Genomic DNA, 22,392 nt, shown 5'->3' on the forward strand with positions numbered 1-22,392 from the left:
ACTCCCCCTACTGATTCTCCCGTCCTGAATATAATCCTGACTTTTCTCGTTCATTGCGGGACGTGAGTATACTGCTTGCTGGAGAGGGGACTGATTACAACCATGTACCGAGCCAGAGCGAACGACAGCAGTTGCGAGAGAAACTACTCCTTTTACTCAAGGCCATTCATTCATCTCTATCCAGCTGATTCAGTTTCTTCTCGACTCTACTATACTCTACTCTACTCTGCTTTACTCGACCTTTCGCTCCTTCTTGCCCTTCAAAGTATCCTTCAGCTTGACTAGCGCGTGCCTGAGTTTCTTGATCCCAGCGCCCAGTTTCCCCTCGGGCACTTCCTCGACGGCGACGAACCTCCGCACCAGGAGATTGTAGATACTCCCAAAGGCGAGGGCCATGACCGTGCTGGTCAGGATGATGACATTATACGGCATGGAGAAGTCGGGCGTCGGGAGCGGGAGCAGCAGGCTCGTCGTGCGGAGGTAGACGTCTCGCGTGTGACCGCCTGCTGGGTCGTGCAGGGCGGGTGTGAGAATGCGGATCACCGCGGCGGGGATGTTGAACCCGCGGTTCGCGTCGGGCGGGTATTCGGTGTAGCGGAGGATTGATTTCTCGAACGCATAAGTCAGGGAGATGGTCGTGAGGGGCGGTACGGTCACGAGGAGTTCGAGGTGGGTGGGTCGGTGGCGGTCGACCGCGGGGGAGTAGTACATGTCTTTTATGAGCTGTTTGGCGGCATCTGATGGGGTTGCAGAGAGGCTGGAGGAGGGATCGTTCGGCTTGGATACGATTTGCGCGGTGAGGGTGTGCATGTAGGGCCGCATGAACCAGGGGAGGGTCTCGAAGTAGACGAATGTGACGGCTTCCGAGGACGACGGGTTCGTGAAGATGGTGCGCATTCCGCCGTGAGCGGCGCCGTGGCCTGTCATGGTCCTCTCTGCTCGGAGGAGTTCGTGGCCGAGACGGTGAGTTTTGGAGAGGCGAGGTTGCTTAGGTGCTTCGAGGTCGAATTCTTCAAAGGGCATGATTGAGTAGCAGCGATGCTCATTCGGGCCGGGCTGCGACTTGACTTCGAAGCCACTGTGGCTGACGAGGACCATCCGGTCGTGTGGAACGTTGAGGCATATTGGTTGTGCGTCTTCCTCGTCGTCGTCGGTGAGCGGACACGTCCCCGCCATCGTGCGCCCGAAGATGTCCTTGAGGGACCAAGATGCTTCGTCCACCATGTCTCGCGGGTAGCAGGTGTCGTGGGAGTGGTAGGGTTTGGATTCATCGCAAACGAGCTGTTCTTGCGGGATCGGTCGTGGGATCGGATTATCCCGTGGCCGTTTGGATCGTTCGATGTCGAGAACCACGTCTATGGTCTGGGCAATTTCGAATTGACAGTCAGTGGCGCTGGCTGAGCACTTCGGGCGGACATCGATGGCCATGCTCTGCCACGAGGCGTCAAATACTTTGTGGCCGTCGAGAAGGCTCGATATTCCTGCCTTGCCCTTGCATGGCAATAGTTTCAAGAATGGGGTCAAGTTCTCCGTGCAGACCACTTCACCAGGAAGCACACCGTGCAAAAGATGAAGATTCTGGCTCGCATTGGAATAAGTCCCTGACGGTTGGAACGACAAGACCGGCTTGGTGGTCCTCGTCGAGTCAATGAAGTTTAACGAGGCGCAAAATAACCCCGACAAAGATTGTGCCAGCGTCGTCCACTTGGTAAATGCTTCATCCTCTGTATCCGCGTCGATCCAAGCCCAGAGCTCCACACCTGTACCGCCCTCTCTCGTGCCGTCCCATGGTCGGGCTCCCCAGGTCTCTGGGTCCCATCGCCCCGTTGTAAACCTCAGATGTAGTTCTTTTGTGTCTGCATGCCGCAACGCCTGTCCTAACGAGCGAGGGAAGTATCTGAAGTTCTGAGCCTCGTAGGCTGCGATACTCTCATTGCTGCGGAAGTCGAATGAGGCGAGGAGGGACCCGAGGGGCAAGGGGGTCAATGTGAGTCGTTCATAGTAGTCGGAGGCGGCGACCTTCAGAGCGAGCAACGCGATTGATATGAGAGCGAGCAGAGACCGGGACATACCGGCATTGTTATAACCGCAGTATCATCTCTTTTGTGTTGGTAATGGTGATGAGCGTGTGGTGGAAACGGGAGAAGAGGACACGCTGAAAGGTGGCTGATCTAATCTAATCTGCCACAGTTGATCGCGGCGCGTTTTCTCCTCCACCACTTCTTTCTCGCCATTTGCGGAGACAGTGACCTTTCTTTTCCAACTGCTCGACATCGTTCCAAGTTACTGTACTCGTCACACCTTGTAGGACTGCTTCCATCATGGCCGCAGAACAGCGCAAGCTGCTCGAGCAGCTCATGGGCGACCAGTTCATGGGCATGGGCTCATCGAGCAAGGCCGCAAACCTCACCCTCACCTCGCCTACCGTCTGCCGCTCATACCTGGTTGGCACCTGTCCCCACGACCTCTTCACCAACACAAAGCAAGATCTGGGTCCTTGTCCGAAAGCCCACCCCGAAAACCTGAAGATGGAATACGATGGGTTGTCACAGGCCGAGAAGCAGAAATACGGATTTGAATACGACTATATGCGCGACATGCAGAAATACATTGACGAATGTAACAGACGGATTGACCAAGCGCAAAGGAGACTAGAAAAGACCCCGGATGAGATTCGTCAGACGAACAACCTCCTCAAGCTCATCTCCGACCTGACCAAGACCATCAACACCGGTCTTCTCGAAGTGTCGTGTCTGGCAGAGATGGGCTCCGTGAGCCTGGCGTGCACCGAATTCCACAAAGTGCGCACCGCGAAGCTCGCGAAAGAACAAGCTGAGCGAGACTTGAAGTCTCTCTCCGACACCAGTGGTCCGTCGGGACATCAAAAACTACAAGTCTGTGACGTGTGTGGCGCCTATCTTTCAAGACTCGACAACGACAGAAGGCTGGCAGACCACTTCTATGGGAAGATGCACTTGGGTTATGCGCAGATGAGGAGGACGTTCGACACCTTGGCGAAGGATCTGAAGGGTCGGGGACCGCCGCCCGTACGTGCCGACGATGGTATGGGCCCCGGACAGGGAAGTCCGACTGGGCCAAGGGGCTATGATGATGGCTATGGCGATGGGGGCGGATGGGGAAGAGGTGGTGGAGGATATGGTCGTGGAGGAGGAGGGTACGGACGCGGTGGTGGAGGTTATGGACGTGGACGAGGACGGGGGAGGTGGTAGACCCATCGATCCTCTCTCACTCCAACGTGCGCATTCTCAACCGGCACAGTCACGCGCCAGAAACGGCGCACTATCTGGCATCTTTTATCCTCAACGCGTTCCTCCTCGTCTGGCATGCCTCAGATGGTGTTAAGAACGCCTCAACTCTGAGACCAGCACTGAAGGAGAAGGCATGATGACAGTTGACTCGACTGACGCAGATGGAGTTGATGTGATAAACGCGGCTTCATCGATGGGCGGACCGGGATAGGTGAATCGCATTCTGATGCGGATGGCGACGCCTCATCCTCAGCACACGGACGAGACCCACCGAATCGCACTCTCAAGGGACCAAGACGCTGATTCATGGACATACCATTTTCTCAGCCTCTAGCTCGTCCAGCTACACTCGCCAACCGACAAGCAAAGGGAAAGAGTGAGTTCAAAGATCCTTGGACCAAAAAGGATGAGGGAAGACAGCTGGAAGGAAGACACTAGCTCCCTGGCTGCGATGGTCTTGGTTTCTATCAAACAGACCAGCCCACAACGATACAGTGCAGGCGGAGAATCTGGCTCATGATGAAGGCCGGAGCACTAAATGAGCTGTTTCATGCAAATCCTGGCGTCAGTGCCCAGCATGCTCTCTGGCATTGTTACGAGTACGACTGACGGGTGCGGATCTACCTTTGATCGAGATGTGGAGGCCAGGGAGTTTGCGCAGCATAACGTAAAGTTGTACGACAAGGCCGGCAATCAGGAAAGAAAGAACAAGCTGCAGAGGTATGGCCCAGTATAGTGTGCCGGGGCGCCTGCATTAGGATCTATTCCATCCACATTCGTCAGGATTCCACCACGCGCGAGATCCCATGCCAAATGGCGGAGATATTCACAAGCAACGAATACTCGACTGAGCCAACAACAGCTCAGCGTTCTATTCCTCCTTAACCCCTCTCTACTATACCAGCAAACGTTTTCATCGTCGCCTGCCCACGCCAGCATCCGCGCCCCGTTCCGCCATGCTCACGATCTCGCCTACACCGCCCTCTTCGAGCTCATCCTCCAAACGCGTGACCTCCTCGCGGCAATCCCACCATCTCTCCTCCGCCAACTCAAATGCTTTCTTTCTGAGTTCTTTTATGGTCTGCTCCGCCGTGATGGCCGCCACCTGCGCCGCACCGCCGTAGGATTGTTTCTGGATGATTATGTTCTGCCAGTCTTGAGAAGTGCGGTTGAAGAATGTGGCGCGGGATTCAAAAGGACGGGGGAAGGGGAGGTTGTCCTGAGACGCGAGAGTGGAGGAGTCGGGTTCTTCGGCGACCGGTGAGGGAGGTGGATGGTCGCGCTCTGTTGACGGCGTGGAAGTCGACTTCGCGAGAGATGGTGTATCTGTCACGATAGACATGGCGTCTCCTTCGTCTTCCATATCTTCGTCTTCGTCGTAGTCTTCGTCTTCGTCATCGCCTTCTTCGTCCGAGTCCATATCCTCGTCACTTTCTTCGACCGTGACATTCCAGTTGATGGGTTCGACGTAGAAGAGCTCCTTTACGCCGTCGAGCTTCCCCAGATCGATGGCGTAGAGGTCGGAAAATGTGACTTCGACGTCTTTCTTCTCAAAGGTCCCACCGAAGATATAGAGCGTGTCGTCTTGGACTGTCAGTTGCGCGTTGAAGCGTGGATGAGGCATTTCATATCGGACGGGATATTCCTTCCGCAGCTTGTCGGGCTCGAGCTCGGGGTCGTCTTCGTTTCCAAGCGTGATGTCGCTGTCCTCTGTGGCGATTGAGCCTGTCGTCTCGAGTGCGGCGAGGTTGCGGAGGAGTTCTTCTTCGTCGGCCTTGCCGCGGTCCCGACCTCGAGATTGCTGCTGTGCTTGTTTCTTTGGCCCTCCTGCTTTCGGCCGTCTCAGGGCGAGGGGGAAGAATCGGTTGCGGTCAATGTTCCAGACGAACATTTCGTTGAAGAATTCGCTGTCGATGCCCTCCTCACTGGCTTCGACGTCGTGGACGCCCCCCACCAATACACCACGGCCTTTGTGGTAGGTCATTGTGGCGCCGGCACGGGGTGGGTTGGGTCTATTGGCGGGTTGTTTTCGTCGTTCCCAGCGGAGTGTCGGTGGTATACCGCTTGCTGCGTCGGGTGCGGGCGGTGTGATGCGCAAGAACCATGTGTCTTGATGGACCATCGGTTTGACGATGTTGCGGACTGCTCCTCCACTGGTCTTGCCGCCTTGCTTACCGCCGCCGCTGATTGTTGTCGCTTTAACGCGGGAGTAGCCTCCGTAGAGCACGGCGCCGGACTCGTGGGGGAGGAAGGTGAACGATGAGCGGGGATCAGGCCTTTGGCTTGTGCTTGTGTATTTCATTTCGTGCCATGTGTTCTCTTTCACGTCATAGACCCACGTGTCATTTAGGTACTTCGTCTGCTGGGATGTATCTTGAAACCCGCCGAAGAGGACAATGTAATTCTTGAAATAGGTCATGCGATGCCCGCTCCGAGCCGGTGGATTTCTTCCCTTGCCTCTCGGCTCCAGCTTCGTCCACTCTCGAGAGTCGGTGTCCAGGTGCCAAAAGTCGTGGTAATGGTAGAACTGATTCTGCTTTGGCGACGAGAACTCGCCGCCTGAGATGTACATCCCACCGGTATTTCCGCCTCGACAGGCTGCGTGACCGCTTCGGGGTAGAGGACTATTTCCAGAGACGATCTGGTGCCACTCACCTTTGTCGATGAGATAGACGATCAAATCATTGTAGAAGGATGCAACGGTGCCGTCGTGGTACTCACCCCCGAAAATGAAGAGTTCGTTCCTGTTTGACGGCGACGCCACCATCGTGCTGGACGACCTGGGTCCAGGAGGGCGGCAGGGCTGCTCCGTAACCTTGAGGAACTTTGCTTGTTCTTCGGCATAGGCAGCTAGCACGGCGTCAAGGTCAACCTCCTCGTCATCCGAATCGGCATTCAGAGCAGCCTGCTTTGCACTTTTCTTCTTCTCGGATTTCGTGGTTTTCTTGCTTTGTTTTGCGGCCTTCTGGGCCTTTTTCTCGGCCGCCTTCGCTTTCTTGTCCTTGGGCGCCATGGTATGACCTTACCGCCAGAATAGTCTCCTCCCCTCGTGAGCTCGAGGAGAAGCACTCACGAAGCCAACTTCAGCTTGTGACACTGTCCATATATGCGCCGAGTGACCCTGTCTATGGGAATCGGTAGAGATGCAGAGCTGACAATGCACTTCAGATGTACTCCGTAGTCAGGTACCGTCGCCGTCGCCCGGGCCATGCCACCGCTCATTGTGCTGCGAATGGCTCGACGGCTCTTGAAAATTTGGGTCACATGCTCAGGTGTTTTCTTGGCGTATTAGTCATCACATCGCAGACGCGTTCTTCTTCACGCGTCAGTGGGGCTTCTTGGTGTTCCGTCAACTTACTCGCACCACGAGGCTAGCCTGCGTGCCTGCGCCGCCGACAACACCACTCGTCCATGCCCTTATGCTACCGGTCCCTTGTCAAAGTGAGATGCAGCAAGATGCGACGGACCTATGACCAAGAACAACCTTAGCACCTGTCTTGCATGGCTGCTGCAGCATCCACACTCTTTTGGAAACTTGGATCATATCTCTGCTATCGTTGGCACGCCCGCTGCGTCGTACGATGAAGCTACTGCGACGGAAGCGGACAATGAGATGGCAAGACTGCAACTGGCGCCGCAGACGAATCACAGACCGAAACTGCATTCCCAACTGAACAATGTGCCGAATCCCTTACCAACTCCCACGCCTTCACGACCGTCAGAAGAACCGAAGCCGAGATCGACTCGTCCGAAGCAGACGCTGGCAACTCCGTCCGCGGCGCGACAAAATGCTACACTACGGACACCCGGAACGGCGTCGGGAAACCTCGGCTTCAGTGATGGTGTCCTCGATATTGATGAGATTGATCTTACTGGGGATGTCACAACTTCTTCCTTTGGCGAATTTGGTCCCCCGCTTAGGCTGTGGAGGGAAGACTCAGCTTCTCGCGTAGAACCGCTGCCCAAAAAGAATGGGAAAAAGAGGAAGAGCGACGAATATGAGTCAGATCTCCTTTCTCCACGATCCAGGCGGAAGACAACAAAGGTTTTGCAGAACGCGACTACAACGGTGTCCCCACTTCATGCTCGCCAGCCCGAGGGCTTGGAGAGGCACGCCCAGGAAGAAGTCAGCCTTACACAGACCACCATTCGCCAAAAGCCACCCCCGTTATCGGAAGCGGAAGATGAGTTTTCTGATTTCTCGGTCAATGACTTTGAGGAGACCCAAGACCAGCTGCCGATCAAACCCGGTGATGCTCAGCAAAGTCAGACATTGAGGAGGACTAATGTTATTCCCGATTCGGATGATGATGAGGAGGAGGCAGACGTACCTTTTGCTCCAAAGGTTGAGGCCGACCCAACGAGTCCAAACCCTTATTTGCTCGGCCATACCCATGGCCGTGGGGACGTTGTTAGGGATGTCAAGCATGCGCAAGAAGCCTTTCGATCGCCCAGGCGATCACAGCCTCCTAAATCCTCGCAGTCGCCTCGGAAGCCTGCGTCTCCCCGTCGCGGCGCGACATTGACCCACACAGTTACGTCAAATCAGGAACCAATGTTCAAAAGCAGTGCGGCCAGTACTTCCTCGAGCGAGAACCTTACAGCGGAGCAGAAGGACCTTGTTGCCAACTTTGCCAGCAATGGCCAAGAGCAGTTGCAAAGTTTACTGCAACGGCTCGAACGATCGAAGAAAGCCGTTGATGACAAAATCATGGACGAGATCTGTGAAGATGGCGGTGCATCTACTGAATCTAAAGAGAGGCTGAGAGCGATATTGGACAAGATCGCTTCAGCCGCGCGGCTACGAGACGAGTTCGATACTTTAGCGAAGCTCCGAAAGCAGCGAGAACAGATGGTAGTCCAACGCAACAAGCTTAGCAATTCCGGCCACAGCGTCAACCCAGATGATCCTGCAGATGTCTTGATGTCCTTGTGTTCAAAGATCTTCCAGGCAAAGCGGGACATCGACGCCCGAGAAGTATCCGTTTTCAGACTTCTTGACCAGATCGGGGTGCCTACTGCTGGCCACATGACAGCGCGTGTCAATGATTTCAGCGGCAGAATTCTCTCTCCCAGATCGATCGTGTCGGAGCAAAACGTGCTCGTAGCCTCGACGCAAAAAGGGTCCCAGTTGACCTCGAAACAATTGAAAGACGAGGATAGACAAGGTCTTTCTCACCTCTCTACTCAGTCAGTCCGTCAAACACCTGCTCCCAATCGATTCAATACGCCGCTCGTCAGCGTTAAGTCGCCGTGCCGGAGTCCATCTCCGCAATACACATCGAAGCGCCCAGCATTCGTGGAACAGGCAAGGACGCTTCAGTCGACTCTTAGGACCGCTCATTCTGCCGTGTCAGGGCATGCTTTCGCTTACAATGAGCCTGAATCGAGTGGCAGGGGGTTCTCAAGAACCATGGCTAGCCCCACACGAAACTATTCCTTCGAGGAAGACGACTTTGAGGACGATCTAGACGATGAGGAGATGTACCAAGCAGTCGAAGAATTCGAGCAGCATCTGTCGTCACGGACGGCTGAATCGTCAGAGATACCTAGCCGTGCTGCGCTTGCAGAAGTCAGCGACAATATTCGTAAGATATCTCCTAAGAAGAAACCATCTTTACAACAACCAAGCTCCTCGCATGCACTGATGCAACATCCGTGGTCGAAAGACGTGGCATCGGCCTTAAAGAGGAAGTTCCACTTGCACGGCTTCCGCCACAATCAGTTGGAAGCTATCAACGCAACTCTGGCCGGCAAAGACACATTTGTCCTAATGCCTACTGGAGGGGGCAAATCTCTTTGTTACCAGCTTCCTGCCGTCATAAAATCCGGGCGGACGCGCGGAGTTACTGTGGTGGTTTCCCCCTTGCTCAGTCTCATGCAAGACCAAGTGGACCACCTTCAAAAACTGCAGATCCAAGCACATCTTATCAACGGTAACAGTACTCCAGAGGCCCGCAACTGGGTTCGCCAAGCCTTGCAGGATCCCAATCCCGAAGAAGTATTGCAGCTTCTGTACGTGACTCCAGAGATGTTGGGCAAGAGTCAAGCCATGGTCTCCGCGTTCGAAGCTCTATATAGGCGAAAGCGACTCGCTCGAATTGTGATCGATGAGGCTCACTGTGTCAGCCAATGGGGACATGATTTCCGACCAGATTACAAAAGCCTGGGCGAAGTTCGCAAGCGGTTCCAGGAAGTACCTGTCATGGCCTTGACAGCAACAGCAACTGAAAACGTCAAAATCGATGTCATGCACAACCTTGGTATGAAGGACGCGGAGGTTCTCACGCAAAGCTTCAACAGACCTAACCTGACGTACGAGGTGAGGCCCAAGGGCAAAAACATTGAGGTCCTTCAGAGCATCGCGGACACCATCAAAAGCTCTTACAGGGGACAAGCAGGTGTTGTGTATTGCCTGTCGCGGGCAAATTGCGAGAAAGTGGCGCAGGATTTGAGCGACAAATTCCAAATTGAGGCGCAGCACTACCATGCCGGTATGCCATCGGAGGAGAGAATCGACATCCAGAAGAGGTGGCAAGCTGGAGAGTTCAAGGTGATCGTTGCTACGATTGCCTTTGGCATGGGGATTGACAAGTCGGACGTCAGATTTGTCATGCATCATTCTATGCCGAAAAGTTTGGAGGGCTACTACCAGGAGACGGGCCGAGCTGGTCGTGACGGCAAGAGATCCGGTTGCTACCTGTACTATGGCTACCGTGATTCAATGTTACTCAAGCAAATGATCAAGAACGGTGACGGCAGCGACGAGCAGAAGGAGCGCCAATACCAGCTTCTGCGAAACATGGTCCAGTTCTGCGAGAATCGGAGTGACTGCCGCCGGGTCCAAGTCCTGGGCTATTTCAACGAACATTTCAACCGCGCAGACTGCGAGAATGGTTGCGACAACTGCAACTCGACCAGCACGTTCGAGACACAAGACTTTTCTGAGCATGCACGGGCCGCCATCAGCATTGTGAGAGAGATATATCGCTCGAAGGTGACCGTCCTGCACTGTGTGGACATATACCGTGGGAGCCGCAACAAGAAGATCACACAGCTGGAGCATAACACGCTCGCTGAATACGGCAAAGGTGCCCACCTGGTCAGAGGAGACGTCGAGCGTTTGTTCCACAGACTTATCAGTGAGAAAGCCCTGACAGAGTATAACAAGGTCAACAAGGCTGGGTTTTCGACCCAATACATCAAACCCGGCCCCGCAGCTCGCGATTTCGAGGCAGGTCGGCGATCTCTGAAGATCCAGGTCCTGGCGTCACCGCACGAGAAAGCTAGAACCAGCGCACCACCACCCCAGAAAAGTCGCCAAAACGGGCAGGGTACCGGAGTCAAAGCCGCCGGGGACTACTATCCTACCTCGACAAACGTGTCGTCTCCTTTACAGCCTCGCACAAACCGAAAGCTTCCACGCCCCGTCGAGGACCCCAATTCTGACGACGAGGACTTCATTGTACACACAAGTGAGATGGAAGGCGAGGATGTGCCCGAGGACGAGGACGAGGACGCCTACGCCTTCGACGCCGACATTGCATTGGACCACTCTGGAACCCGGAAGACGAAGCTGGGCCCTCCCATCACATCGGAGACAAGCATGAGCCTGAGTTCTATCCATCAGCATATTCTTGATCACTTTATCGAGGACGCGCGAGCTCACATTAAGCGTATATCCATCGCAAAATCCCTCCGGCAAGTGCCTGTCACAGACCGTACCTTGCATCTGATCGGTATCGAATTCCCACAGGATGCGACGCAGCTGCAACGTATCAGCGGCATGAACGACGAGATCTTCAAGATGTTTGGGCCTGTCTTGCTTCGATTGATAAAGTCGGCATTCAATAACTACGAGGCGATGATGAGAGCGCAAGAAGGTCGACCTGATGACCCGAACCACCAAACAGTCATTGAGATAGCCGATGACGATGGTAGCGGCGACGAGCCCGAAACCGATGTGGACATGAACGATGTGGACGAGACGGAGAGTAGCCATTGTTTTAGCGTACCTGAGGGGGACAGCAGGTCGAGTGGACGGGGTAAGTGTGATCCACGCTTTGCCCGACAATAGTCGCTGACACATTGTAGCGCTTCCCCCTTCGTTTTCGGAGAACAAGTTTCGCAAGACAACAGCGAAGAAGGCTCCGTCTCGTTCGAGATCGGTTTCCTGGAATCGGAAGGGTTCTCGCGCCTGGCAGCGTGGTGGTAGTAGTAGTGGTGGTGGTGGCGGCGGCGGCAGCAGCGGCAACAGCAGCTCGAGAGCAAGGACGAGTGCTGCGAAAGGAAAGAAGGCCAGTGGTGGTGTTGCGAAGAAGGGAAAGGGCAACTCTAGCGCCCGTTCAAGCACCAGCAGTGCTGGGTCGTCGCGCTTCGTGCACAAGAACAACAAGACTGGATCGTCACAACGCAGCGCGGGTGGAAGCAAGATCAGCATGATGCCGACTTGACGAACAAGAAGAGTGCATGGTGATGGCGGCTTGAGTGCTGGCTCGACCGCAAGCATCCACAAAGCCGGTAGGTTAGCGATGCTCATTGCAGAGTGACTGCTCGCTCGTTGAATTACAGTCAATGGAATCTGAGATGGACGCGCCCCAGGAACGTTCTTTCCCAACCCAGCGGATTCTGTTCTCTGCGCCTTCTCATAAGAAATTCTCTCACGGCGCCTTCCTTTGTGCTTGAGCTGTTCTCAATCGTCAGTCAGATGTGGAAGAGCCATGGTTGACGTCCTGCGCAACTTCGACACCACCTCACGACACATGAGTTCCTTTTCACCCACGCTTCACTTTTTCGTTACTTGCCTCTGGCCACCCGTGCAGCTCCTCCACTTACTTCTCCACGCAGCCCACAACCAGGCATGCAACGCGCTGGTTTGACATGCCACTGGAAGAGATCAGTCCGAACATTCGAACAGATGCCGCACAAGATGGGCTCAAGCAGGCTGCGGCGGCAGCGACCTCCACCAATTCCCTGCGCTCAAGTGCCGTTCAGAGCATGCTGAGAAACACGACCGAGCTGGGAGATACAGGTCCATTCGCAATTCGCCCTTCACGAATCCCTCGCTCCGGTTCACGCCCGCAGCCGTCCAGGTGCCGCACGGGTTCGTTCAACGACTCTTTTGCTTCTCAGCCACGGCTCAAAGGCTCCCCACGAAGACGCTCCCACCGACACCATGGGCCCCGAACTGTTCCCTCGTCCTCAGCATTATGTGGACGAGAGACTGTCCACTCGGCTCACACTTCACTGCACTCTGGTCTGCGCTCCAAGCGAGCCGGGCATCGCCACCAGTCGCACGGTTTAAAGGGCCTGGGTAGCAGTAGTATTCCTGCCCATTCGCTTCATACTCACCGGTCGATGGTCACCCTTCGCAGTCAGCGGACCTTTCTTGGTCTTCATTCCGGCTCTCCAATGCTTCGACCCGGCCACCGTCCGCTGCCGGGCCATCGAGCATCTTCCCCTGCCTTCAGTGACGCCTATCCGTACAGAGGCGGCCCGAGACACGGTTACCCAAGAGTTGGCAGTGTCGATACGGTGGCATCGTCTCCTGCCTTGACGTATCATCGGCGCCCTGGCTTACCTGGATACCGTCCCGAGCTAAACAACTCTTTCTCCTCGTCCATTCGCTTGCCGTCTCCCGCCGTCTCGTTCGTCAATGGTCTCCCTGGCAATGGGTATCCGACCCAAAGAACAACTACTCCCATGTCGACTTCTCTACAAAGTCTTCGCCCCGCTTGGAATCACAGTGCAGCCTCGTTTAGAGGCCTCACCAAGTCGCCCACAGAGTCAACAGCACCTCCCTATTATGACTACTCAGAGTCATTCCTAGAAGAGGACTGCTTCTCGTCGCCAGACGATCCTTCTGCAGCGAATCTGCCCTTCAACATGGACCAGACAATCATGGAGGACGATGATATCCCCGAACGCCGACAGGCGCAGTCACCCTTTGGCACTATGCCTGGTTCAGCCTTTCGGCCCTTGGAATTGCCGACCTCGCACAATCGCCGTCCCAGTGAGAACTCGAAGCATTCGAAGTACAGCTACACAGGTGTTATTCCGCCTCGGCAGTCGAGCCTTGGAGCGACCACGGGTCACAAGAGAGGTACATCACGCACACCCGCAAGCCAAGAGGTGAGACATCCATGATCCTTGGCTCCGTCACAGTTGGCTTGTATAGCATGCTGACATATCTGCCACAGGTTATCACCAGGTCTGCCACTACTGACCAAGTGGCACGATCCAAGTATGAGAATCCACAAGCATCTACCGCTTCCCGTCGAGCATCGCATTCGACCCACTCAAGTGCATTTTTCCCCAATGCTTGCCGGAGCCCGCGAGACCTCACGACTCTTGCTGCTCGAGTCCATTCACCGGTGTTCGATGAGAAGCCTTCAATCTCGGGATTGTTGGAGTACGGAAATCCAAAGCGTGACTCCGGCAGGAGAAAAGCTTTCAGCGATGGCCAGCAAATTCGAGCTCAATGGCAGCTTCCGTCTTTCAGTTTTCGACCGCTCTCTTTCGGGACATACTCACCTGGGCTCAAAGAAAGGCCAAAGACGTCCGGTGATGTCCGTTCCAAAGACGGCCCCGACATTCTATCCCCCATGCCTGAGCGGCCCATGTCATCGCAAAGCCGAAAGCGCTTTAGTCGCATCCTGGAAATCTCTGACAGCTACGTGACGGACCAAGGCAAGCCTCCTTATACTCCTCAAACATCTTCGAGGCTTGATGCAGTCGAAGAGCACCCGGACTTGCAAAGCCTCGAAAGGTCCTTGTCCTCGCCCTCAGAATTTGAGTCAAGACTTAACGCGGTCAATCAGGAGCGCCGAGAGCAAGAGCATGCTGCGGAGCATGCCTCTCCAAGCGCGAACGCAGATACGAGTCAGATCACCATGCAGGAAAGGTCAACTATTGAGTCTCTCCTTGACAGGCACATCGAATGCTTGGGTCTCAACGAAAGTGGCGACGACGTTGAAGAAGGCCCTTTCGAAGGCGCCGACGCCCTCGCGCATTCGGATCCTGCTCCCAAAAGTAGCGGAGAGAGCACAATCAAGCCAAGTCCCGTCGTCCAGCAGGCTCTACCACAGTGGAACTTCAGACCAACGACATCGAGCTCAACGATCCAGCATTCCAGTCTGGCGAGTTCGGAACGACGTCGCCTCATACCTCGACGGCTGTTCGCCAGTATGGACGCCAGATTGCCACCAGGAGCGGTGCTCGCAGACATCCAGGGCCCCTGCACGTCCAATCCTACGTCTACCATTTCCGACCTTCAGCCGCGCCTTTCAGGCTGGCAGACACTTCCTTCCACCAGTGGACTGGTGACCTCCGATTCTGCCAGATCTACGGCAAAAGCTTCGTTGGCTTCAGGTGACATAGCGGACATTGATTCGGATCCTCCAAATGCAAGATTTAAGATCCGAAGAGTGTCGGAACTTAGTCTGAGTCCCGAGACAGTAAGCAGTCCGCGCAACGGCCGAGCATCACAACCTCACCGGCGTTCGAAGAGTGACATGCTTGCCAGACAGATGTCACACCGGCGCCGGCGGGCTCGGATATTGATAAAGGCCAAAAGAAAGTCGCAAAGTCTGGGACAGCTCGCCAACCTGGCTCAGGAGGATCAGGTTGATGGGTTGATGGAAGATGTCGGACACTCAGAAGACTGGGTCACGGAAGACTCTCCTGAGAAAAACAGCCAGACTTCGCCCGTCGCTGGGTATGCAGAACTGAGCGCAGACTCTGTCGCGGTACAACCCCCGACCATACTCTCCGCGGAAGCGAGCGTCCTCGTTCCAATTTCTGCGCCTCGGAGATGGACCAGCATGCTAGCTGCAATGCCCAATCCTGTGAAGAAGAGCATAGAGATTGTGCGAAAGGCTTCTGTGCGCACCATTCAGTCACAGCGAAGTAATACCAGTGTGATTGAGCCAGTCAACAGCACGCGATTCAGTGCCCAGATCTCGCGGTTGGGCTCGGTTCCTCAACTCGCACCTCCAGAATTCGGCCCTCCGCTCACATCATCGGACCTGAACCTTAGTCTTCGATTTCCAGGTCCGCCACAAGTGTATCGGCCACCCTTGCGCCAAGTGCAGAGTTTCTTTTCTGACGACAGCTCGGCGGCGCTCGCTCACAAGCGACCAAGTACTCTCAAGAAACGGTTTGACCTTCCCAGCTTTCGTAGCGGTTTCACCAAGTCCACCGGGCTGATCGGGACTCGGCATAGTTCCACTCCAAGAGGGACGAATACTCTCCAAACAAGTGCTTCGTACCGAGTGCGTGACCGAGAATCAGTTGAGTACCGGCATGAAGCATTCGGAGACACCGTACCCATGTCGGATTTTGCATACAAGAAGCGCAAAGTCCTTGGCAGGCTGAAGGAATGGTGGAAACGGCAGTGCATGCAAAAGACCTTGGACCTGGTCAGAAAGAAGAGCGGTCGAAATATGCAGCACGCAGCTTGGGCATAGCGATATCATATCGGCTGTGCATTCGTGATCCACGCGACTGAGGTGGCTTCTCTGACGCAACATTTTGGAAGGGGATACAGAGGCCAGTTGCAAGTATCGTTTGCATCTTATTTCGCATCATGTAAGAACAGCTGGCGTACAGGGTACTGAGGCAAAAGTCGTGAGGTTGTTTCTGTACTGAGGTAATTATGACATGTCGGGAGTTTGCGACGGCATGAGAAGCTGAGAGGCTACTGTACATAATCGAAGTCTAGAGCCCGCTCATCGGATTTCCCCTTGTTTTCATCCGTAGAGACAGACTTTATGAACGGCTGCACTCGAACACCATGCTGATCCCTGATCTGGGATGGTTTTAGAGCATTCAAGACACGGTGCCCAACTAGAGAAATCACAGCCGCTATAGGGGAGCTTATTGTCGTAGTCCTATTGCTTTACCGTGCGAATGTTACCTCGAAACCGGCGTCGTCGCCGTCTTCTTCTCCATGGCCTTGCGTCAAGCAAAAATGCCAATGATGAAAAAGAAAAAAAGATCGCACAAGGCGACCAACACACAGGGCGGAGCAGTGCAGAGAAGAGCAGAGCAGATCAGGAATCGGCCTGAAAGACTCTCCTCCCCTCCCCTCCCCTCCTCTTTTCTCCAGAACGACAAAAAAATCGGCGACGAAGCCACAGCTCACGGCTCCCCTCCTTCCTTCCCAGTGCCCGCCGCGAGAAAGTCTCGTCGAGGGTGTGGAATGGGTGGGACTTTTCTCTGCCTGCGGCTCGCTTTCTTCGAGCGCATGTTCGAAACGTTCACACACTTGACTGCTGGAACCAGCACACCCCAGCACCCCAGCCACGCAGCCACGCAACCACACGGCCCGAACGTACATTTGTACATGTGTACCAGTCGGTGGAAGCGGTTGGTGGAGGTGGAAGGGGAGCGGTTTCAGCGGTGCAAAGAGGAGCAACTTCGAACATGCAGCGGTCGAGGAATGTATGTATGCAGGGAAGTCAGAAAGGGAAGGGCGGGTGGCGTCCGTTCGTCTGTCGTCTTCGCGGTACTTTGTAGGTTGGAAAAAAAAGCCCCCAGATCGGACACGTAAGAAGTACATGTTGTACTCCGTAGGTTATGTTTGGCCCCCCAGTTCCCACAGAAGATAGACTGCCCCCAGTTTCCTCAGCTTAGGTCCGCTATTGCGAGAGACCTGATTTGTGTGTTTTGCTTGACTCTTGACCCGGCCGCAGTCAAGAGCCATAGCAGAAGTAATTGCAAAGTATGTTTTGCGCGTTCAATATGTGATGGGGTCTTCAGCCCAACCGATTCATACATGGGTTGGAGACCGAAAGTTGAACTCCCCGGTATGGTCCGAGGCATTGATCCCCTGGTTTCGTTCTCGTGTACCGCTCCGGTTTGGGCCGGTTGCCAACAAAATAATACCCTTGCGTGTACTCCGTACTGATCTTTAGGCTGCTGCTTTTTCATTCCGCCTCTGCGGCAGTGTGTCCACTCGCACAGTCGGGGCCAAGATCTCAGAGTCGGGTGATGCTTTGCTCTTCGCGACCTTTCGTGGGATGGCCAAGTCTAGAGGTGATCAGTCTCTATGTCCTTGGGAATATTAAAATTTCTGAAGCTGCACCCATAAGGTGCGCAATAGGGTCAGCTGGCGACGCCACGCTGGCATTCCTCTACCTCGCAGTTCGAGCGTAGAAAACAAATCACATCATCCTCGTCAGAATGATGTGTAGGAGTGGTCCAAAGGTACAATCCGAAATTTCGGTGTCCACGAATTGCGTGAGAAGGGAGTGACCGAAAATATTTGGCTGCCTCGTCCAGTCCTTGCATCTTTGGTGGCGCTTCCTGGCCGAGAGTTTGCATGGCAGCATTCCAAAATCGGCCTGTCCACAGGTGCTGAAGAGTCCACAGGCCATTTTCCTCCAATCTCGTGAATCCAAAGGTATCCTTGGGTATCCGGTCTCGCCAAGGCGGGTCCCTGACGAGAGTGTTTTCCTTGGTAACCTTTTTCATCCATGGCGGGCGAAGACTACCAGTGGCCTGTCTGTCCTCTGGCAACCCGTCGTAATATTTGATCTTTCGATCGACATTCTGGCAATCGGTTGTGAAAGGGTATGGCAAAACTTGTGGTCCTTGGGCACGACTTGCTGGGCAATCACCTGCGATACAGACAAGTCCGCATCACATCGACCACCGTCAAGCTGTCGTGTGCAACCTACGGGCCGAGGACAAACGTCGCAAGACAACACGCTCACGTGATTCCCCGGAGTGAGTTGCACAGAACAGCCAGCCTGCCCCTCTCAAGACGGCACCAAGTCCGCGACGTGTGAAGGGCACACGCCGTGAATGGAATTTCCATACATCGACACCGAGGTGCCATGCATGGCGAACCCCATCTGCCAGCCTAAGCCACAACCCTTTGCAGTATTTCGAAAACCTGTCAGAAGCGAGCAGAAACTCCACATAGAGGCGGGCGTCGTGAGGCCTTCACAACGGTTCTTCAAGTGAACACAGTCCACCTCCGAACTGCCTGAGCCCATCTCAAGCACTCCGCGGGTTGCCCCAACCCCGGTGATCCCAGGAGCTCTGCCTTCAATGACGGGAGACGCCAAGCAAAAGCAGAACGACTGTTAGCAACCGACTCCAATATGTTTGGGATAAGTGCTGCCGCATTCTCGGATTCGTGTAGAGGTGCAGTTGTATCCTTCGTCTTGCCCCGGTGAGTGTTTTCAGTCGGCTGTCGGCGCACTGAACCCAAAGTCCACGCAGAAAGAGGAAGGCTCTAGTCCGGGAGCACGCCGTCGAGTGTCGCCCTGTAACACCTCACTCAGCATTGACTGGTGTCACACTGGAGGGGGTTCGATGTCTCGAATAGCTGCAGTCTCTAAATTCTGGGGTTCCTTGCACAAAGGACCTGTAACACGGAATAGCCCGACGTCCCATGTGGCTTGCCTCCGCGAGAACGATACACCGATGGGTAGGGAAGGGGACAAGGAAAAGGAAAAGGTAGTAGGGGAAATAGCAGAGGAGTGAGCAGTTGCGCAGGAAAGGAAGAGGGAGAAGGGGAAGCAGGCAACGGCGGAGGAGCTCATAACAGCTAAAGAAGAGGGGAGCGACGAAGGTTGGAGGAGGCTGCAGGTCGGGGGAGAAAAGCTGGGGAAGAGGGTCTCGACTTTTAAGGTCACGAAGTCGTCCGGCTTGGCGAGGAAGACGCGCTAATTGCCAGACGCGTGGTTGGCGGGGAGGCCGGTTGCGGGGCACGACGGAGCTGCTGAGCACGAGGTGAAGGACGAATGAAGGGAGGGTGAAAGGTGAAAGGTGAAAAGCCCTCGGTCCGTGCGCCCTCATGAGCTCCTAACACGAACAAGAACGCTGCAATCAATCTTAAGGGATTCTCAATTCTCATTCGTATTATCTAGAATCTCTGCAAGGATCACACAGTCGAACCTCAGTGGCGTTGAGTTCCGTAAGGTCCATCGAACTGCTTCTTCTAAGCCCAAGCCAGAGTTCGAGAAGGCCAGAGGGATCCGTCCAGTGAGTTCAACACTCCTCCTTCCCCACCCCGCGAGTTTCCGCGTCCTTGACCGTTCAGCCTGAGTCCTTCATCTCTGTCGAGGCGGGCTGTTGAGTCCGCCTTTGAGCCAAGAAAGCGGCCTACCTGAGTCGGCCTGGCGGATTTGACCCGTGTAACGACTCAAAACCCAACTTGCTGTTCAACCTCAATTTGGATCATGCGGGTCAAGTGGCCAATTGCTATGCGGGTGATAGCTTGGTGACTGGTCAATATGTACTCCGTACCTAGGTAGGATTCCTGTGTGCGGCGCAGTTGCGGGTTGCAGCAAGTCCCTTCGCATGAATTGAGAAGGTCTACAGTAGCACGTATTGCAGCTTCCAAGCACCAGCTACAGCTCCATTATATGCATTTGGAACCTCAGTGTATCTCGCATACCGTTTTCCTTGGTGTCGATGAACTATGGAGCCAAACATACTAAATGGTACTTCCATGCTCCGTACATATATATATGAGATGAAGTCCATCGAAACTGGTTGTGGTAACCACAAGACACCGATGGGGTCCCTATCTGACGTACTCCGCACCTGACATTTAAATGTCAACCTTTTGCACCTGGAGAATAAATGTATCAGCTGTCAGACAAAATCTGACCCCGGCTCACCACTCGCAGCCAGTCGGTAGCGGCCCCTGACAACCCGCCCCTGCGTTTGTATGTACGTGCTTAGTGCCCTGCTACTTGTGTCTGATAGCCCTTGGGACCTGGAACAAGTGCACTGCGTTTCTGACGACCTTCCGTCTTCCTACCTGATCATTGGCGAACACTAATCTCGAAGTCTTGCATCAAGTAGGGGCGTTCACCGGCTGAGCGCCCGTCCGAGATCCTCCCCTTCACCGTCTCTTGACCTCCACACCATGGATCTAGCATACGACCATATCGTCGAACAGGCTTACAATCCAGCCGACCGCGCAGCCACGCCGACTCCAGGCGACAAAGCGCCGACTGACCCGACGGATGCAGCGACACCGAAACCACCAAGCTCTCCGAGGCAGAGCCTGCAGTCCGAGTTCCAAGAGACCTTCAAGGCATTCTCCAATTCCCCGTGGGGCGCAAAATTAGGAGGCTTCTGGGGCAATGTCAGGAAGCAGGGCGAGAGTCTGTACGAGGAGGCGAAGAAGGAGGCAGTCGACATAGGCAAAGACATGGAAGCCTTGCGGTTGAAGGGTGCTAAGGGGCTCGGGTTCGGCGCCGAGCAGGAGCGAGCACAATCGACGGCGGAGAAAGCTGAAGGATCTCCAGCGACTGGCGATACTGGCGCAGAAAACAAGGACCTGCAGGAAACCGACACGTTTCTTGCCCGGTTCAAGGCTGAAGCCGCAAAGAGACTGAAGGAAGTCCAAAAGGCCGAAGATGCCGCGGATGAGGCCCTCCTCAGGTTCGGGACCAATATTCGGAACTTCCTGCAAGACGCCGTTTCCGTGACTGCACCGGATGAGGAGGAGGCCCGGAATGGTCAGCCCGGCGAGGTGCTCTTCGAGAGCAAGGACGGCTCATCGGGAAAGAGGGTCATCCACACGAGCAGATTCGATGCGCAACTTCACGTCATCCACACGACGTTGACGAGCTTTACGCAAGACCCCAGCGGAGCGGGCAATCAGTGGGACGATTTCAAGGCCGGGTTTGATATCGACAAGATGACCACTCGCATCGCCGAGGATCTGGACAAGTACGCCGAGTTGAGACGTTCGATGGAGAAGCTGGTGCCCGAAAAGGTAGAGTACAAGGATTTCTGGACGCGGTACTATTTCCTGAGACATGTCGTTGAGACGCAGGAAGAGAAGAGAAAAGAGTTACTCAGAGGTATGTCGATTCCAAGAAAGCCGTCACCATCCATCCATCCATCCACCCACATATCACCCACTAATCTACGCGAGCAGCGTCGGCCAACGACACCGAAGAAGTCGGCTGGGACGAGGACAGCGACGACGAACAAGAAAAACCATCCACTTCGTCTCAACAAAAGGAAGCAGTGCCCAAGGTGTTGGTCGCTCAAAACACAAACGACTCGTCAACCACCATCCACCAAACTCCACCGCCGCCGGCCGACTCCTCCGCCCTCCGACCCAGCCGCCGGTCCCACGACGAGAAGTCCGTGGCAGACAGTGACGCAAGCTACGACCTCGTCAGCGGCGCCACCAGTCGCGCACCCGGAAGCCCCAAGGACGAAGTGGGCAAGTCGTCGACCAAGACCGACGAGAGCGACGAAGAGGACTGGGAGTGATAACCTGATGTTTTGAGAGTCCTGTATTTTTTGGCCCCGGCACGGAGTCCACGCACAACACAATGAGATACCCTGCAAGAAACATTTCCCACTACAGAGATCCCCAGCTTGCTGAATGTCCTTCTCCGCTTGGCCTGATCTGATGCTTCTGCACTCAAAAGACCTTTACCTACACATTCCAAGTAGCTCATGTCTTTGTTTGTCCCGTCCTGCACCCAAATACCTACACTACACTGCTCTAGTGGCTCAGGTCTTCGACTTGTCCCATCCTTTTGTGAACATGATCCGGCCACGAAATATTGAATATTCCCGTATAGGCGTTTACTTCCTCCAGCAACAATCGCCATTGACGCTATTCATGGGTGCATATTGTGTATCGTTCATCGTCGTTTCAAGTCTAGTCAAGCGGCAGAAAGCGCGGGATAGCTTTGACCACACACACACACACACGAGAGAGAGTGCCACTATAAAGTACAGTAAATCGTCCTCGTTAGGCCCAAGGCACAAATGAACGCAGTCGAAGTTCTGCAAACCAGTACACTTGCTCCCTTGAAATACTCTAGGCAGGGCTATCCAATCCTGCGAACACGTGGTAATACAATACAGATACACTGTGAAGTGTAAGTTGGGCTTCTGGAGGACTCGGTTTATCCGTCAGTTATTTCTCTCTGCCCCCGTCCTGTTTTTTCCAACAGGCCCGCCTCTTTTGCGACCATGCTTTAGTGGAGAATCCGGCGCATGGACTGGCAGAGAAACAAGCAGAGTCCAGAGCTCTTCAGAATGGTGCTTCTCTTGACTTGTGGTAATAAATAGGCTCTGCCGGCTTTCTTGTCGACAGTAAGCTTTCTTGTGCAGATTGTCGGCAACC

General features: G+C 54.6%; 6 protein-coding genes across 6 annotated transcripts; 4 read left to right on the top strand and 2 right to left on the bottom strand.

Annotated features, from left to right (window-relative positions):
* Positions 1-231: 231 nt before the first annotated feature.
* On the bottom strand, positions 232-2,070 carry G647_09248 (uncharacterized protein; the record flags this gene model as incomplete). The annotated part of the gene is made up of 1 exon (XM_008733551.1): positions 232-2,070. One exon carries the CDS (start codon positions 2,068-2,070, stop codon positions 232-234), a length of 1,839 nt encoding a protein of 612 aa, XP_008731773.1.
* A 251-nt stretch (positions 2,071-2,321) lies between these two features.
* On the top strand, positions 2,322-3,230 carry G647_09249 (uncharacterized protein; the record flags this gene model as incomplete). The annotated part of the gene is made up of 1 exon (XM_008733552.1): positions 2,322-3,230. One exon carries the CDS (start codon positions 2,322-2,324, stop codon positions 3,228-3,230), a length of 909 nt encoding a protein of 302 aa, XP_008731774.1.
* A 952-nt stretch (positions 3,231-4,182) lies between these two features.
* Positions 4,183-6,282, bottom strand: G647_09250 (uncharacterized protein; the record flags this gene model as incomplete). Its single annotated transcript, XM_008733553.1, has 1 exon — positions 4,183-6,282. One exon carries the CDS (start codon positions 6,280-6,282, stop codon positions 4,183-4,185), a length of 2,100 nt encoding a protein of 699 aa, XP_008731775.1.
* A 456-nt stretch (positions 6,283-6,738) lies between these two features.
* Positions 6,739-11,722, top strand: G647_09251 (uncharacterized protein; the record flags this gene model as incomplete). Its single annotated transcript, XM_008733554.1, has 2 exons — positions 6,739-11,314; positions 11,364-11,722. The coding sequence occupies 2 exons, from the start codon at positions 6,739-6,741 to the stop codon at positions 11,720-11,722; spliced, it is 4,935 nt and encodes a 1,644-aa protein (XP_008731776.1).
* A 904-nt stretch (positions 11,723-12,626) lies between these two features.
* On the top strand, positions 12,627-15,736 carry G647_09252 (uncharacterized protein; the record flags this gene model as incomplete). Its single annotated transcript, XM_008733555.1, has 2 exons — positions 12,627-13,400; positions 13,469-15,736. The coding sequence occupies 2 exons, from the start codon at positions 12,627-12,629 to the stop codon at positions 15,734-15,736; spliced, it is 3,042 nt and encodes a 1,013-aa protein (XP_008731777.1).
* A 4,421-nt stretch (positions 15,737-20,157) lies between these two features.
* G647_09253 (uncharacterized protein) lies at positions 20,158-21,524 on the top strand (the record flags this gene model as incomplete). The annotated part of the gene is made up of 2 exons (XM_008733556.1): positions 20,158-21,103; positions 21,181-21,524. The coding sequence occupies 2 exons, from the start codon at positions 20,158-20,160 to the stop codon at positions 21,522-21,524; spliced, it is 1,290 nt and encodes a 429-aa protein (XP_008731778.1).
* Between the last annotated feature and the right edge of the window lie 868 nt (positions 21,525-22,392).

This window comes from Cladophialophora carrionii (genome assembly GCF_000365165.1).
Source record: "Cladophialophora carrionii CBS 160.54 unplaced genomic scaffold supercont1.9, whole genome shotgun sequence".
NCBI lineage: Eukaryota > Fungi > Ascomycota > Eurotiomycetes > Chaetothyriales > Herpotrichiellaceae > Cladophialophora > Cladophialophora carrionii.